Consider the following 17,824-nt stretch of genomic DNA (forward strand, 5'->3'; position numbering starts at 1 on the left):
ACGTTCATAGGATTGGCATATCTGCTCTTCCTCTGTGGTTTCTGGGCTTCTCACTCATCCAGTCCTACTCCTCTCTTCCTTCAGGTAATGCAAATGCAGTTTTCTTACATGTCTCCCCTTAAGGTTGGGTGATCTGTTGACCTTCTTCACTTAAAACAACCAGGATCAAATGGTTGAAGTTGTATTCCAGAGGAGATGTGCCTCTTGACACACTCTGCCAAATATCAACAGGCTGTGTTCCGGCCCCAGCACCTCACACTAAATGCTGACATTAAATGGAATATTCCAATTTTATTCGTGCTCTAGAGCGTATTGTGAGTAAGCTACTCGGTTGTCTTTACTTTGGGTTTAGTCACATTAACCCCATAACTTGAACTCTCGGCTTGCTAATACATTTTGATACGATATCCAGATTAAATCCACAGCATTAGCACTCCCTTCCTTATAAACAGATGACCCCGAGTCTATAGCCAGCGGTGGGGTGAAACTGTCTTATCTGAACACAGGTTTGCACAGGCTCAAACGGCTGGTGAATTAAAAATTTATTTTGTTGGCTGCTCTGATATTTCACAATTCAGGAGACAGAGGGAAAAACAAATATATGAGAGGAGTGGAAATTACTAAGGCCAAAGCCCTCTGTTTCAAGTTCAAGGCAGAGAAGAGGGCAAGGGGAAAAGGCTGACATGGTATGGTGCCCACTCGTTTTTGCCCATTTCTACTTCCCACAAATGAATAGGAGATTCACCTTTATTTAGGGAAGAAACATGTGCTAGACACAACAGTGACTGCCCCACAAACAGTGTTCCCCTCAGTTCTTGGAGCAGCCCTTGAAAATCACTACTGCCATTGTCATTCCCAATGACAATGAGCAAATATGTTTTCACAGTTAGTTGGCCAAGCCAGTAGCGTACATTACGCCAAAGGAAGGTCCTCCTACTACACGGAGAAAAGAACAATGTTTTCGGCATCCTCCAAGAAACCCAAGAAGCAACAGAGTCTGTTTGCTCAGAGTAGCTATAATTAAATATGACAGGAAAGTCAAGTTGCTCCTCCGAGAAGCCAACAAAGCTGGATTGCATTATCACCTCTCATTACTCCCTCCTATCGACTCATCTCTGACAACACAGGTGGAACAGCCATCTTCTGGGGCGATGCCTGGTCAACATCCAGGACCTGATTTGTTTTGTTCACTTTTGTGTAATCAGGCATTTTGTGGCTTTTCTACTCTCCTCTCTGGCTGCCTCTTAGAGTTGGAATACTTGGTGCATATTGTACAGCCGTGGATGGCTGTGGCCCCTTCTCTCCGGAGAACAAGATAGCATGGATGGTATATAAGGCAAAAAGCTCCTTTCTTCCTTTCTCCTTTGTTCCCTCGCATTAATAAGAATTTGAGTGAGTGATCTTAAGCAAACCGTTTAACCTCTTGCAACCTGGCCATTTCACCATATGTATCTGACGGCAGGGGCATGAGCCCAGCATCTCTCAGACCTCTACTCCTTCCACAAGAGGTAGAAGTCAAAACAAATGCACTCTCTTTCTTATGATGTGAATAATTGAGTGTTATTCCAATTACATGTCTCTAAGAGAGACAGCGTGTAGTGGGCATTCTTCTGAATGGCAGCTCCCACCCTGGGGATGGCAGTGGGCATCAGCCCTGACTGCAGCCCCATTCTGCACATGTCACTGGTCCCAGCCCCCCAGGTGCTGTATTTAAAAATTAGCTTCCTGGGACACCCAGGTGGCTCAGCAGTTGAGCGGCTGCCTTCGGCTCAGGGTGTGACCCCGGCGTCCTGGGATCGAGTCCCACGTCGGGCTCCCTGCGTGGAGCCTGCTTCTCCCTCTGCCTGTGTCTCTGCCTCTCTCTGTGTGTCTCTCATGAACAAGTGAATAAAATCTTTAAAAAAATAAATAATAAATAAAAATTACTTTCCCAAACTTTTTATTTTCCAAGTTACACAGGGAAAATGTTTTGCTTAGAGCACCGCTAACATGGAGCACAAAGCACAATTTGACCTGGAAGGGAAGGGCAGAGTAATTTGGCAAGTGGAGGTTGACCTGCTCTCATTCATTTTTTTTTTCTAATCAAACACCCCCGCATTGGAGATTCCAAAAATATCATGGGAAATTCTTTAGGAAATTTTCATGGTTGAGATATTTGAACCTCCTGTTGAATACAGAAAGCAAGGAGTTATACTTGGCCTCTCTGTTGCCAGAGCACAGTAATGGCCTTTCCACCGGGGGCACTGATCTGGAGCATTAATGTGAGGCTTTGAACACCCAGAAGGGTCTCTGGTGGGGCTGAGAAGGGGCTGCACCTTTGTGAATGCTGTAAGTGACCCTAGGGCCTCCTTCCTTTCTTTGCATGGAGAAAAGGGGGGGCAGAGCCAAATGATACATGAAGACTTCTTTATGTAGCAAGCGAAATAACCTACTGTTATGATTGGAACTCTCTAGCAGACTTTTTTTTTTTTTTTTTTGAAATTAGAGGGGCTCTAGGGCTTACATGGAGATGCTAACCAGAAGTTTTAAGGCTCCAATGATCCAGGTTTTTTCTCTTTTTAAAGGAAGATTGTGGTGGTAGTAGTAACAGTGTTCCCAATAGCAATAATAATAATAATAATAATAATAATAATAATCATGATTAGGTATTTATTATGTTTCAGGAATCTTTAAATGTTTTCTGTGTATTGACTCATAAAATTCTCATGATAACCACAGGAGTTAAATGCAATTATTATCTACACTTAACAAATGAGAAAACTAATTCATAGAGACTTTTCACATGGCCACATAGTTGGATCAGGATTTGAATCCAAGAAGTCTGGTTCTAAAATCCACATGTTTTAATCTCACACACACACACATGCACACACATGCACACACACGCATACACATGCACACAAACACATGCACACACGCACACACAAGCACAGTGGTCTTCACCTCCCCGGAGATCTCCCCAGGGTCATCTCTGACCTGTGATTCTCAATGGCAGCTCTGAGGTAGTTCCTGTTCACTGAAGTTGTCCCTAGTGATACTTCTTGGACACAGCCCCATCCCAGGGGCTCTCAGCACATGCTCCACTGGGGAAGTTTCTGCCACTGGAAGTGGCTTCCATCACCACTTCTTGTCATGGTTGTCACCAATGAATCATGGTTTCAGGCTTCCCTTCCGGCCAAGACTTTTTTAGGGCCCTCATGGTATCTGCTGCTTCTACAGCAACATCTAAGACTATTAGGTGCTCCATTTTACAGATGAGAAAATTGAAGCTCAGAAAATTTAAATGTCTATCCTAGGATTTTATACTAAAATCAAAGCCAGGAGTAAATCGAATCTTAGAGTGCTAATTTCAGCACACTGCTACCAGGGGTATTATCAGTCTTTTAACTCTTTGACTTTATGGGCAAAATAGTATCTTGCTGTTTTAATTTATACTATTTTGATTATACTCTTTATAATCTTCTTTCTTGCCTATTGTCCATGTCAATTTTTGTTTTTGACGGTTTATCTTACCTGAATTGACTAAGAAATCTCACTGTAAGGGAGATGCTAATTCATCTATCACATATTTGGCAAATATGTTTTCAAGTTTGTCCTCTGCCTTTAATGTTTATTTTTTAGCCTGTACAGAAATATAAAATCTTCACATTGTCAAATTCATCCACTTTTTTCTTCATAGCTTCTGCCTTAGAAAAGGCTTCTCGATCTAAAATCATCTGGGTTTTTTTTCTACCTAGAAGGTAGTTTTACTTTTATACTTAATTTTTTGGTCCACTTGGAATGTATTTAAGTATAAGTTGAGCTAAGGTTTCAACTTGAAGTTTCTCAACTGGGCAAAGTTATCCCAGAATTATTTACTAAATAATATTTTCCCCCCACTGATTTGATCTTCATCATATTTTGAGTGCAATTTATATTTGGGTTTGATTCCAGGCTTTCTATTTACTCCCTGTGATATGTTAATCCTGATTCCATATGCCCTATGATCACCCCAAGAGCGCAGACAGTAGAGGCTGCACTCCTGTCTCAGCATCTCTCCCTTGGACACAAAGGGACTTGCATCAGCACCTCAGGCCTTGTCACTTGTTCCCATCCAAGTAGAAAAGCCATGATTCTGGGCCTTGAATCAGAGTGTACACAATGCAAAAAGATGCATCCTTCAATTATGTATGTGTGAGCTTCAGGGCTGGTGCTCCATATCCCGTGGTTCTCAAAATCAAAGAGCCATTTTCTACCTGTGACTTTGTTATTAAATACAGAATCTAGAATTGGAGGCTGGCCCATAATAGGATATTTTTCTTCTTTAATCAAAAAAAGTTTTGTTCCATTTAATGTGAGATTTTGTGGAGAAGATGTCACAGCCCTTACTTTTCCATAAGGTGTGCAGGTCATAAGGAAATGTGGAAAAACATGAGAATTCAAGATCTGAGCAACTGCATGGGTAGAAATTTAACATTAATCAGGGGGAGTTGGAGACCAAATTTACTGTTTTATTATTTTTTAATCCCTGTGAAATATTCATTTCTGTGCAATGTATGGTCTGGTTCAAGTCACTTAACCATACGAAAAGAAATATAAAAATTCCTTTTATCAGAAAATGTTACACCATTTCAGGCATCTTCTAGTCCAACCTCCTTGTTTTTAAGATGTGAAAACTGAGGCCCAGAGAGCTTCCATGACCTGCTCAATAGGTGAGAGCCAGGATTTAATAGGTGGACTACACTCTGCCCTCCCTCTCTGCTCACTATATGGGAGTTAATTAAATCAAGCAACTCCACGTATCACAATTGTAATAAAATGCAAAACTCAAGTGAGGGCATGGGCTGAAAGTGGAACAGTTCTTCCAATTCATCAATCTAAATACATCTTGGATTGAGAAAATATACACTGTAAATAGCTATGAACAAACCCTCCCCCGACTTTTTCCTTTTCTGTCTTTTTCACCTTTCCCCCCCCTTCCTTCTTCCTTCCTCCCTGTCTTCTCCCCTGCTCTGGAACCTCTCCTGCCTGCCAGAAATAAACCTCGCCTCACAGGCATCTTCTTGGAGCCCCCACAGTACATTTGGCTGCAATGGATGTGCCTCTCCTGTGTAGGATGCAATCACTCTGCAGCCTCTTCTAGCCAAGCTGTGGTTCTGGGTCCCATGGTTCAGGCAGGAACAAGGCAACGTGAAATGGGTTATAGCAAAATAGGACATGGACGTGCTTGTGGACACAGAGCTCTACTCATGTAGAGCTCTTCCAAGAAGCTGGATTCCAGGTCCTCTTCCACCACACACTCTAGTCACCTTTGGAAAGGAAGATGATGACACCACTGGCTCAGGCAGCAAAGGACCCATGGGTCCTCTGTACACATCACTAGATGAATGTGAACCCTTGGTTCACTCGCCTTCTCTTATTGGTCTCTACATGGTCTCCTTTTATGTCTAGTTCTTTAATCAGTGATTTTTTTTAAGGTTTTATTTATTTATTTGAGAGAGAGAAAGAGCGAGCACAAGCCAAGGGAGGAAGAGAGGGAGAAGCAGACTCCCCACTGAAGGTGGAACTCCATCCCAGGACCCCAGGATTATGACCTCAGACAAAGGCAGATGCTTAATTGACTGAACCCCGCCCCCCACAAGCTCCCTTCATCAGTGATTGTTACCAAGGTAACAAGTAGGTACCCAGAACTGGCTACTGAAAACAAAATCCCAGACACTAATCTACATGGAACCCCACCCCTGCCCGTGTGCAGGAACTACCACCCCAAGTGCTGTGCCTTTCATCTGTCTTGAATTTCTTTTTATATGATTTTACTGCACCCATGTATTCATGAAAATGTGTTTTTATAATTTTAGTTATTTTTTAACATTATAAAAAATGGTATTCTATGATGTTGGAGCTTTTCTTCGAAATAATAAGGGAGGGGGAAGGCTGTAAGACATAGCAATGAAACAAGGCTGGCTACGATGGAAGCTGGGCGGTACGTACGTGGAGAAAAATCACAGTATTCTTTCTGTTTCTATATGTTTAAAATTTTCCATATGAAAAATCGCTAAATATTTTATTGCTAAGAATCATCCATGTTGTTACTTAGTTTCTGTGTATATCCTGCCATGAATAGTTCACAGTAAATCTGACATATTTTTGAATATAAGCAATGAAACGAAAGGAAATTTTTGATTCACTTAAAAATCCAAAGTAACAATACTTCCCTTTTTCCTACAGACTACAGTTACCTTGATTTTCTTCATGCTTCTCCCTAGTTCTGCCCCCGGCCACACCCCCAGCATCCCATGAAGCAGATCCAGCTCACAGGAAGCACTGGGTACAATCTTGGCAATCCCATTTACCTCCCACTGTTCTTTGCCACCAAGACCTTGGCTTCCTGGGGTGCCGCTGTCCTACCAGGCGCATCTTCCTTCCCTGGCCTCAGGCAGCCGAGGACCCAGAAGAGCCCTAAAAGGAGAGGGGAGGGGAGGGTGTAACTTGTTGGATTCAAGTCTCCATAGTTGCATTCCCCCTTCTGCTATGAACAACCCCTGTCTGCCAGGTCCCACACGTGAGGGCTCCCTCCCCAGGAGCTGGGCCCCAGGTGGAGCTCAACATTCAGTCTTTCATGTAAGCACTGCACTCGGTCAAATCCAGAGAAATCCTTTTTTTGTATGTGCCTCTCTTTTGCCCTGCTCAGTGAAAACTTTTGGGTTTTCATCCATGTAACATCGAATGCCACTTCCAAATGCCCTTCTAGGCTGCGCTGAGATTGACTTGCTTAGAGATGAAGCAACACCCTTTTTTCCAGGGCACCATGCTCGTTGCATGTCACCCCAAATGCTAATCATTTCTTTCTTCAAATATTTATTGGTTGCCTGTAATGTGCCAGCCACCAAGAAAGGCTCCGTGTGTACAAAGGCAAATAAGATGCAGTCTCTGCTCCTAAGACTTCCTCATTCAGTAGGGGACACAGAAAAGGACATGAACAAATGTAACAGAAGCACTTGCACTTGGGCCGCATCAGGACATCCATGGGCCCTGACACATTTGCCTTCGTTGGCCAACTTCTCACATAAAGATACAGAAAAATTATATTTTAAATGTCTACACACCAAAGAGAAATGTATATTTAATACTAATAATTACACATGAACACATTAGTTCTAATTTCCAAAGAATTTAGGACATTTTTATGAGCTCCTCAAAGTATCACGGGCCCTCCCACCTGTCTGTCTCTGGTGCCCACCAGCAGACGCGGGCCATGCGTGCCAGCTGTGTTTTTTTTTTCCTCTTTCAGAATAACTCAGCTCCACCTCTTTATTCCTTCCATCTCCTTCTGACAATAAGAATCCTCTTCTGATGATAATCCTACGTTTGGTTTCCATCCATTGAAACCATATATACTGACAAAGAATAGCGATGAAATCACATTTAAATGGTCCAGAAATATTTTCTGCTTAATGATAACTTTAGTATATATTTAACTGAGTATATTTTTAATTTATCATGAGAGCAGCCACAAATATATCTGTCAAATAATCATAGCTGAAATGTGTTGAGTTCTAACCCTGTGACCAACACCAGGTCATACATACTAACTGATTTAAGGTGACCACCGGTAGTATTGCCACTGCCTTCATCTTACAGATCAAGAGTCAGAAGCACTCAGAGGTTAAATAACTTATTTGGGGGCCACACACACTTATTGGGGGCCTAGTATAAGGCACATCCAGGTTTGAATCCATCAGGCTCCAGACCCTTAACCACTCAGCTAGATGACCTTGGACACACTTGTGTGACACATATCACACAAGGGTCTTTCTACGCAATTGTGAATTTTCTGCCCTCTACCAAACTGCAGCCTGCCAGGAGCCCACAGCCCACAGGCTGGGAACCTGTACTTAGGGTAAAATTTCTAACTTTTTATAGCGTTCAGCTGCCACTGGGACTCATTTAATACATGAAATGTTCCTATTTCGGGGACCGTCTTATGAGAACACAGGAGCCATGCTTTCCCCGTGCACCCTTGAGTTCATTCTTGTAGCTGAACATGAGCCAATGGAATGAGAAGCTGGGACATTCCCACCCCGTCCTCCCTACCCCCTAAAATGACTGAAGAGATTTGAGCTCTCCCCCTCCAAACCCCTGCATTGTTCGTGGGCTCTAGGCCTGGAATTATAGCCAGCGCCTCCCTGGGTTGTGCCTTCACCAACAATGCAGACTCACGGAAAAAGAATTTAGGTAAAAAAGATGATATGTAAGCTCCCAGGCCCACAAATGCCAAAACAATCCTTGTTTGCCAAGCAGGAGTTTATGTAATCACAAGACTCAAGACACTTTTAATTTCCAAAATGGTATTACAACCAGCACAATCATCCTGCCTAGGTAAGTGCCAAAATACTTTTCCCTAAGTCCTCCTAAAGGCTTTGGGTTGATAGAAAAATATCCTCTTGAAATGATACAGCTAACTCCAGAACTGAAGCTGCATCACAGGGGAAAGAGAGACAGGAAGGAAGCATTTGGACTGACATGTACATCATGGTGGAAGGGAAGCGATAACTGACCCATATATACAGGTTCTGGTCCAGAAATATTTTCTACTTAATGATAACTTTAGTATACAATCAAAAGCAATGATAGAAAATTATGATTTTTTTTTATATGGAGGGGCAGAGTCTGAGAGCTTGTCACTGCTTTTCATTCATACAGCTTGAAGCCAACAACGGACTGTGACTAGATAATATCCTATACAATTATGGAGGAAAAGCCATGAAAGCCGACCCAGAAGAGTCCATGAGACTGCTACAGGTAGATAACCAGGAATGAGCTAACAGATGACAGATCATGTGACCATTTAACACATCACCTCCTTTCTTGAAAAAAAAATATATATTTTTTCTGTTTTTAAAAATAGATTTCAATTCCATGGCCATCTACCATAAGTCACTGCCTCTGTATACAGAAGTGCCTAATCCCTTAGTCAGAGTTCCTGGAATGAGATTCCAGGCAGAGGCAAATGCTTCAGTAAGGGCATGTAGATAGGTGACAGATGGTGGATTTTAGCCTTTCAACACATAACCGTAACCTTATGCACTGTCTGAGTCTATTTTCAATCCCATACACAAGGGCTTATTGTTTATAATAAGCTCTCCTCCAAACCCATTTCCAGGAAAGGTTCTCTGTGTGTGTCACCCTGCATCACTTCCCGGGCTACACAGTGACCATGAAGACTCCAGGACCCAGGGCCAAGTGTCAAATGCCAATAATTGGGGGACTGGGCGGGGGGGGGGGGGGACTTGAAATTTCCAGTCCTTGCTACTATTTATACTAACGTACTGTCTCATCTAGTCTCTGATGCATCTTCGACACATTACTTAGATATTGCAGCCTTCCTTCTATTTTCTCACCTGAAATGAAAACCGATGCACATTTCACCAAGTCATCCCTACTTGTTAGAAAAGGAAGGAAGAAAAGAAAATTTTGTCTCACAGGTTAGGTTTCTATCTCAAGGTGGGAAAACTCAGTAATTTACACTCAAAAGTAAACAAGCTATACTCCCCACCCCCCCCCCCATCCCAGCCTAGGAGATGTGTAAACATTAAATGGGCAATTCTAATTTTACTCTTGGTCCTGTGTTCATGTTCTGAGTCAACTCTTGCCTTCTTTTTCTTTACTTTGAAGCTAATGAATGCAGGCCCCTGATTCCATCTGAGACCATGTAATTCCACTGGGCTTTTCAGAAGGATTGGGGTCAACACAGGGACATGCATTAGAATGAGCACAAGTTCTGGCTACACGACTCCAACTAAAATGTGAGGCAGAGAACAGCTCTGAGATTCATGAACATCAATTTACTTTGGGGAGAAGCTGGATAAAACTTTGAATTTGGTCTCAAAATAGCCTGGACAATTTTAGTTTTCTGACAGCATTTGGTGGCAAGCCTGTTAAAGAACACCATCTTGAAATTTCCCATTTGTGTGCTGTAGATAGCATATCATCTGGACACACCCAGAGCGTCAGAGGCATTAATCACCAAGGCACACCTGGCATGGGACAGTGATGTGAAGACAGGAGGAGACAGAGTTTTAGATGGACCCTCATACCTTGGGTTTTCTACCTTGCTGCCTATTTGATTGGTGAACAGCTTACCTTATTGCACACCCGGCGAGGATGTAGGGTGCAGTGGTTAAGAGCACAGATGCTATAGTCGGGAGGACATGGTTCTGAATCCCAGCCCTGCCATGCACTGGCTCTGTGATAATGGACAGGTTCCTTCACTTCCCTGAGCCTTAGCTTTGTAGGGGGACCAGGATGCCAGGACTAGCACAGGTCGGGCCCAGGTTGGGGCTCAGGACTCTTTCCCTTACCCTTGAGTATTAATTTATGTATGAAACGTACTCAATCAATTCTCACAAACCATTACTTTTCACACAAACTATTACTGGTAGCCCAACGATGTTGAACTTGAAATTATGGTTTTATTATTACTCTGGAGAAAAAAACACTTAGAAGTTGCTGTTTCTGATTCCAGTTATCAAGTCACTTTGAGGTAGACACTTTAGTTCTGGGCTGAGCTACGTTGAGAGGCTCAACAGATGCAAGGCTAGCACTCACCCACTGTTCTCAAAGAGGGGTTATAACAGGATATTCGCTGACTTGACAACGTCTTAATGCCTGGCTGCTCTTGGCAATGGCATTGGACAGTGTCACTCCTCCATGCACCATCCCTATCGTTATAATGCGATTCTGTGAGACCTGAAGAGAAACAGGAATCAGAGTCCTTACTTTGGATATTCTAAGTTATTAAAACATCTCTGAAACACTGAAATTTTTTTAATTGAACTAATTTAGTAAGAAAAGTCACTGAGGTGGGGCCCAAGGGGAACTTCACCATCAGGCACATTTGAGTGCCTTAAGCTTAAGAACAGAGTCAAGATTGGGACACCTGGGTGGCTCAGTGGTTGAGCGTCTGCCTTTGGTTCAGGTCATGATTCTGAGGTCCTGGGATTGAGTCCTGTGGGGAGCCTGTGGGGAGCCTACTTCTCCCTCTGCCTATGTCTCTGCCTCTTTCTGTGTGTCTCTCAGGAATGTATAAATCAAGTCTTTAAAAAAAATTTTTTTAAAAAAGAACAGGGTCAAGATTATCCAAGAGGAGAGCTAGTCTGGCACTGATACTATCCCTTCCAGATTCAGTCATCATCACACCGTGATCATGCCCAGTGGCAAAAGGCTGAATATATGAGAGAAGAAGACTAATCACAAAGACTCATCTTGCAGGAACCCAGCTTGCTAGGGTAGGGAGCCCCATGCCTGAGTGGAACATGGCATTCCAGGGAGAAGCACTCTCCCCTGCCAACTTCCCCTGGTCCCTAGATGGCTGATGGCAGCAGCCCCTCTGTCTGCACTAGACTGATGGACTAATGTTTTCAGGAGTGACACAGCAAGAACTAGCATCTTTTTCCATGAGTGATCGTGTTGGCCTGTGTGGACTTAGGTTCTTAGACTTCTCATGGGCAATGGCCAGGAGAAAAAGTATAGACTTCTCTTCTCAGCAAAAATAAGGAATTGGAATTATTATAAATTGAACATTCAAAGAAATGTAGAGTTATTTCATATTCCAAACCGATGAAGCAGGATATATTAGTTCTGCCTAGGTACATTTGAGTTGACAGCCTTCATAACATCTGTGTTATGTGTGAAAGAATGTGTGAAAATTGAAAATAGCCAGGAGCTAGCTCACATCTTAGGAAGAGTTGTATCTCTACCTTACTGCCTTCTAGTCCAGATTTTCCAATGAGGAATGTGCTAAAATAGAGGTGAACTTATCTTTTGAACTGGACAATTCCTTCCCCTTTGGTGACTAATTTCCAATCCTTGCCTCTCTCTGCAGTCTTACCTTTGGCCAATTTCAATTAATTATGAAAACCTGTATTCAGTTTGAGGTTCCTGGCCTTCAGAGGCAGAAATGAGTCATATCAGAATGATCTTGTCTTAGCATTCTTTTCTTTTTTAGATTTTATTTATTTATTCATGATTGACAGAGAGACAGAGAGGCAGAGACACAGGCAGAGGGAGAAGCAGGCTCCATGGAGGGAGCCCGATGTGGGACTCGATCCCTGACCCTGGGATCACACCCTGAGCCAAAGGCAGATGTTCAACCGCTGAGCCACCCAGGTGTCCCTTGTCTTATCATTCTTGAAAAAACAAACAAACAAAAAAAAGAAACTAGTTCATTAGAAATCATTGTGGTAAATATTCTTGTAACACTACTACGAAGGCATCAAGAACCAGGACCCTCATCCCAGCTTTGTTTAAAATAGGCTCAAAGATACCTTTTAAATTGATTGGTTGTAATGCAAATTGTTGGGTTTTGTATGACTGTAAATAAACAGCCTCAGGCAAAGAAATACCTTTCTCCGGTATACAGAAATGTGCTAGGAGAATTGGAAATTTTATAATTTAGCTGACCAATATCACGTTTTTTTACCTGATAATCTCCAAGCCATGCTCGACATCAATACAATCATAACCCTGTCTGCAGGTGGAAAAGGTGCCAAACACTTGTTTCCCAGTTGTGTACCTTAGCTTCCATCGTCAGCTGTGGGAGAGAAACAAAGGGGATGTTGCAGAACCCGAATTTAAATACCTGTCTCTCCAGATCTAACATTCCCACCAGCATCCCCACATCACCCTAGTTGACTGGGGTGGATGGAGTTTAGGGGAGGGTGTGCATTTGTGTGACTTGGTTGATTCATAGAATCTGGCTGGGGATTGGGCTTCAGATTGAAGGGACACTTTTCCTCTGTGGGCCTGAGGAGCTGCAGCATGATTGAGCTCTCTAGTCTTCAGACGTGAATGAGCCCATTGGGAGGGAAGACCCAGTATGACCACAATGCCATCAAGACGGACACTCACACATTTGCCTATTTAAAAGTTTTGAATATGTGGAATTTAAGAAACAAAACAAAGGGAAAAAAGAGAGGGGGGGGGCAAACCAAGAAACAGACTCTTAACTCTAGAGAACAAACTGATGGTAACCAGAGAGGAGGTGGGTGAGGGGATGCGGTAAATATGTGATGGGGATTAAGGAGGGCACTTGTCGTGATGAGCACTGGCTGATGTATGGAAGTGTTGAATCACTATGTTGTACACCTGAAACTAATAGGACACTGTATGTTAACTGGAACTTAAATAAAAAAAAATTAAAAAAAAAAAAAAGTCTTGTGTATCAGGGCAGCCCGGGTGGCTTAGTGGTTTAGCGCCTCCTTCAGCCCAGGACGTGATCCTGGAGACCCGGGATCGAGTCCCATCATGCTCCCTGCATGGAGCCTGCTTCTCTCTCTGCCTGTGTCTCTGCCTCTCTCTCTCTTTCTCTGTGTCTCTCATGAATAAATAAATAAAATCTTAAAAAAAAAAAAAACAGTCTTGTGTATCATGCTTATTGGGTACCCATCACTAAGTTCTTTAGGACACTTAGGTTAGACACATAGAAATTAGCAATCCTCCAAACTGAACCCCTTATTTTACTGACAAGTGAACTGGTCCAAAGTCACAGAGATAACAGATGGCAGGTCCATGAACAAGCTCATGGTTTTATGACTCTTAGTGTTCTTTCTATCATCTGATTCTTCTGTATGTAAAAACAAGAAGGATGTGACTTTTCTCCTGGATGTGTTCACAATAATGGGGGGGATGAGACTTCATGCAACTGATCAATAGATATCTCAACATGAGACTATAGCAGGGATGGAGCAGAGAATTAATATATGCTGAGCACCTGCACCGTATAAAGGACTTCATTATACATTTTCTCACATAATCCTTACATCAAATTACGAGAGATAGCTAATTGCCCATCTTACTGGGAAGAAAACTGAAGCTCAGGTTCTGCATTCTTCGTTAGCATGGGCATGCAGCTGTGCCTCTCTTTACACATACTCCTCTGAGGACCCAGCATCAGTGGACTCCCAAGGAGGAGCGATTCAGTCAAAAGCTGCAGGAAAAACAAAGTCTGAGTTTGGTGCTTTGCACCCGCTTTGGCACAGAGAAGCCTCAATAGGTGGAGGAAACATGGTTGGCTTCCCCATGCTTCTGTCACCACCCAGAGAAGCCTGCAACTAGTGACACAGCCACTTGCCTACGGTCTCAAATATAAATTGCCTAGAAAATTGAGCACGTTGAAGAGGAATTTGGCATCTTACACCTGCAGCGGCCCCATGTATAGATGGTCTATTCTGGGCAGGGAGTCACACAGCGTACAGCGGGGAGCTCCTGAGTATGTAGGAGACCCCAATACCCGTTTTGTGAGTTCGAGCATTTCCTGAAGAACCAGAACAGGCATGATGAGCACAGGGGTGGGGTGCTGGGTAGCTGGACACAGCTGTATTCCAGTGTTGAGGGAGAGACAGGAAGGCCAGAGTAGGACCAGTAAGGCGGTGTGGTATGTGCTGAGTTTAAGAAGGACAGTTCGAGGCAATGTGGTCTAAAGGATCTGGCTAGACAGAGAGCAGCGAGAAGCTCTTCAGGGAGGGTGTCAAGGTGAGAGAAGGAAACCCCAATGCTTAGATGGACCAGAGAACACAAAACAGAGCACGGCAGCTGGACAAGAGACAGTTTGGTGAGGACTTCTCCATGTTAGCAAGTTTACAGACTCATAATCACAACCACACCAGCCTTGATCACCCACCTACAGGATCTCCGGACTCCTCAAGGATCCCATTCCACTTTGAATACCTTTCCATGGGACCCTGACACTGTCATGTTCTCTCTACCTGTGAGATGCTGAGTCAAGAGGGAAAGAGAAAAGATGTGGTCAGAACTGAAATTTTATCACTCCTCTTCCCTAAACAAAGTAGAAGGTCAAAGCAACAGATCAACCAGATTCACATAAAAACCGAATCTGAACTTTGTGAAGGAGCCTCAGAAGGCACACAGACCATCAGGTAAAGTGTGCCAGGGAAATGAGGCCACTAGCTGTCAATGGGCATGAACTGCTCCATGAGGAATTTCCATTAGATGTAAGTTTGATGGGAGGTTCCAACACTGGATCCCCAATTTTTTTTAACTCGTGGTGACTATAAAGGTGGAAACCGGAACTGGTGTTGAGCAAAATTTCTCTCATGCAGCTAAAAAGGTGAGAATGATTTTCTTAAGGAACAAACGGAGGCCGGACATAGGGGCCGGCGCTTCCAACCGAGAGGGCAAATGCTCTGCTTAAGGACATGGGAGACCTGGAATAGGCAGTGGGCTTTTGGCAAAAAATCATGTTTGTTGCCTGTTTGTCTTTATTTCTGACTTATTCTGGTAGAGATGGGCAGATAGAAGCCTGGATCCCTAGGGTGTTGACAGGGTCGTCACAAACAGTGTCAGGGTGTGTACTCTGCACAAACGTGCCCAGAGATGGGGACAAATAAGGGCTGAGCAATCACATCTCCCCATGGAGTGAGCTCCCTGAGGGGAGGCCTTGAGATTTGGGTTCCTTCCATCAGTCTCTCTCTACAGCAGGACCTGACGCTTCGAAGTACCACTCAAGCACCCGTTAACTGAGTGAATAGGGAAATAAAGTGGTCTCAGCAGCATGGCATCAGGCTGGACGATCACAAAGAAATACTCAGGAGGCCCCTGAAAAGATGTGAGGCCACTGCCAAGGCACGTGTATCTGATATACAGTGTTCGGGTCTGCCTAGAAGGTAGGAAATGGCCAGACATGGCCAATGTGGAAAAGCCAGGAGCAGAGGTGTGGGAAGAGGGCTGGGAGAGTGGCAGGCACTGCTGTGTGCTCACGGAGCTCGGGCTCCCCTTTTTCCTTACCAACTCTATTCAGATTTTGTTTCAGGTGGCATTTATCTCTCTAAAATCTTTGCTTTCCCAGACAACAACAGAGGCATGAACATTCATCTCAAGTGGATGAGACAATGAAAAACCTGCTTTCTGGGAAAGTTTTGTTTGGCTGCCCCAGGTGTTGTCCCCTAGTCCTCTTTTTTTTTTTTTTTTAGCCCTTTGGAGCCCCTCAGTGCTTCCTGCTTTCTGCTGAGAGCAAAGACACTGAGTGCAGAGAAGGGGCAGCCATTTTGTGACCATGAGGCAACAAGCATGAGGCAAAAGGCTTACATTACAGGGAGAGGAAAGAAATATTGAAGGGGGCCTAGACCACTAAAGACCTTACAGACCCCTTGCAGAGGATTGCTCACCTCCAGACTTTTAATGTGTGACAATAACACCCCTCATCTGCTTGGTTAAGCCGCCACAGTTAGATTTGGTTACATGCAGCTGATACGACAAGCAACCACCAGGAATGTAAGCCAGCCAGGGATGCTTAGAGATACTTGAGGAGGAGACACTACTTCTTGTATCCAGTATGGTGACTTGGAATAAGACTGTTGGGTGTTCGGGAACATAGTGATTCCTCATGAAGCAGAAGGACCTGGATTACATAATTATTTTCCAACAAAGCTTTTGAAGTTACTTAAATACACTATGAAGACAGTCTGTGGACTCTCAAATACGTGTTTTTGGGATTTCCATTCTGCCAACAGCAGAAATGACCTCCAGTTGAGCAATGCCTCAAAGAACCTTCTGTCCAGATCTTCCTCAAGCTTGAGCTACAAAGAAAGTGGTACAAACCAGTTTGAGAACCTCACATGCCTTCTGTTGCCTAATGCCACGGAGCCAAAACGAACCCATTTATTTTGAATGGGTTGCTATAAACTTGATCTCCAAATTACTGGTGGGTAATTTTAGTGTTCGTGATCTAAAAGTACCCTGTGATTGTAAGGAGGAACAGTTGATATAATCAGTGTCATCAAAATAACCACCTCGTTTCACACACTAACACCTTGAGTTTGTTGACATTATTGGTAACTGTGCTACGCCTCTATTCTGCTTTCCACAACACTGGTGTGAAGTTGTGTCCTGAAGAGCTGTGGGCTCTTTGAAGTATATTTGGAGACTTTTTCTGCCCTTCGCGTCCATGCAGCTAGAAACAACAGGGAGGTGTTGATTGGTAGGTATATTTTTAGTTGAATTACTTCAGCCCCAAACAGGGAGTGCTTCAGGCAGTAAGTAGTGAGATATATCTGATTAGAACTCATAAACTTTGTTTAGGCCTCCTCCTATAGCTAAGTGGCTGGCGTGGCGTGTCATGGCTACAGGTGTGCATTTTGGTGGATGCCCTCAGGTGACCCACTCATATGAAAAAATGATGTCACTGTGACAGACTAACTACCTTTATTATTCTGTGGAACTTTGAAATTCATTTTCTAAAATATCGCCTTCCCTATTCACATCTCTGTGAGGTACTTAGATGCTATGCTAACCACTCAGCCTCCCTCCCCAATACACACACACACACACACACACACACAAACTGAAAGCCAGCTTCAATATGAGCCCAGCTCTCAATTACTTCCATAGAAGGACCAGAAATGTATGAATTATGTTCAGATGCACAAAAGCAAACACAGACTCTTGATTTTCTCTCTCAGATCCTATCTTATTCCAGAGTACTTGATTTCCGCAGAGAGCAGAGGAAAGTTAATGCTGCTGCTCTTTGTTGTGCCTTGCATGTTCCAGGCCTAACATGATGTGACTGTTTGGATCCTGCCTCTGTTGCCCATTCTTGTCTCTAGCGTGACACGGCTGACCTCATTTGTACCTAGCACCTGAAGTAGAAGCTGTGCTTTTTGCCACAGCCTCCTGCCGTGAGGGCTCAGCACCATAAAATAACCTCTTCGTTCTGTCCCTCTGTGGCTTAGGAGTCTATAGTACTTCTGGATTCTTCTACTTAGACACACGAGGCTTCTGGGGCTCCATGTGCACCAAGAAGTGTACCTCCAGCCTTTCGGAACTCCCA

At 43.6% G+C, this 17,824-nt stretch overlaps 1 protein-coding gene across 9 annotated transcripts in view; it reads right to left on the reverse strand.

The window, feature by feature from the left end:
* Nucleotides 1–17,824, reverse strand: part of LOC144314204 (uncharacterized) — a 55,448-nt gene that overhangs the window by 20,768 nt on the left and 16,856 nt on the right. For 4 of the 9 annotated variants that reach the window (XR_013380026.1, XR_013380022.1, XM_077898043.1 and 1 more), the window contains 3 exons: nt 12,461–12,571; nt 10,588–10,728; nt 6,333–6,438 (listed from right to left, as the gene is read on the reverse strand). Coding sequence is in view for 2 of the 9 variants with exons in the window: in XM_077898043.1 (XP_077754169.1) it covers nt 6,333–6,438; nt 10,588–10,728; nt 12,461–12,500 (287 nt within the window). In the remaining 7 variants the exon portion in view is untranslated. Of the gene's footprint in view, nt 1–1,554; nt 1,895–6,332; nt 6,439–10,587; nt 10,729–12,460; nt 12,572–13,835; nt 13,967–14,659; nt 14,755–16,163; nt 16,575–17,824 lie in introns of those variants that run through there. The other 5 variants (XR_013380028.1, XR_013380024.1, XR_013380027.1 and 2 more) reach the window with 4 other exon arrangements.

The sequence above is a fragment of the Canis aureus genome, chromosome 5 (assembly GCF_053574225.1).
Source record: "Canis aureus isolate CA01 chromosome 5, VMU_Caureus_v.1.0, whole genome shotgun sequence".
In the NCBI taxonomy this organism is placed as follows: domain Eukaryota; kingdom Metazoa; phylum Chordata; class Mammalia; order Carnivora; family Canidae; genus Canis; species Canis aureus.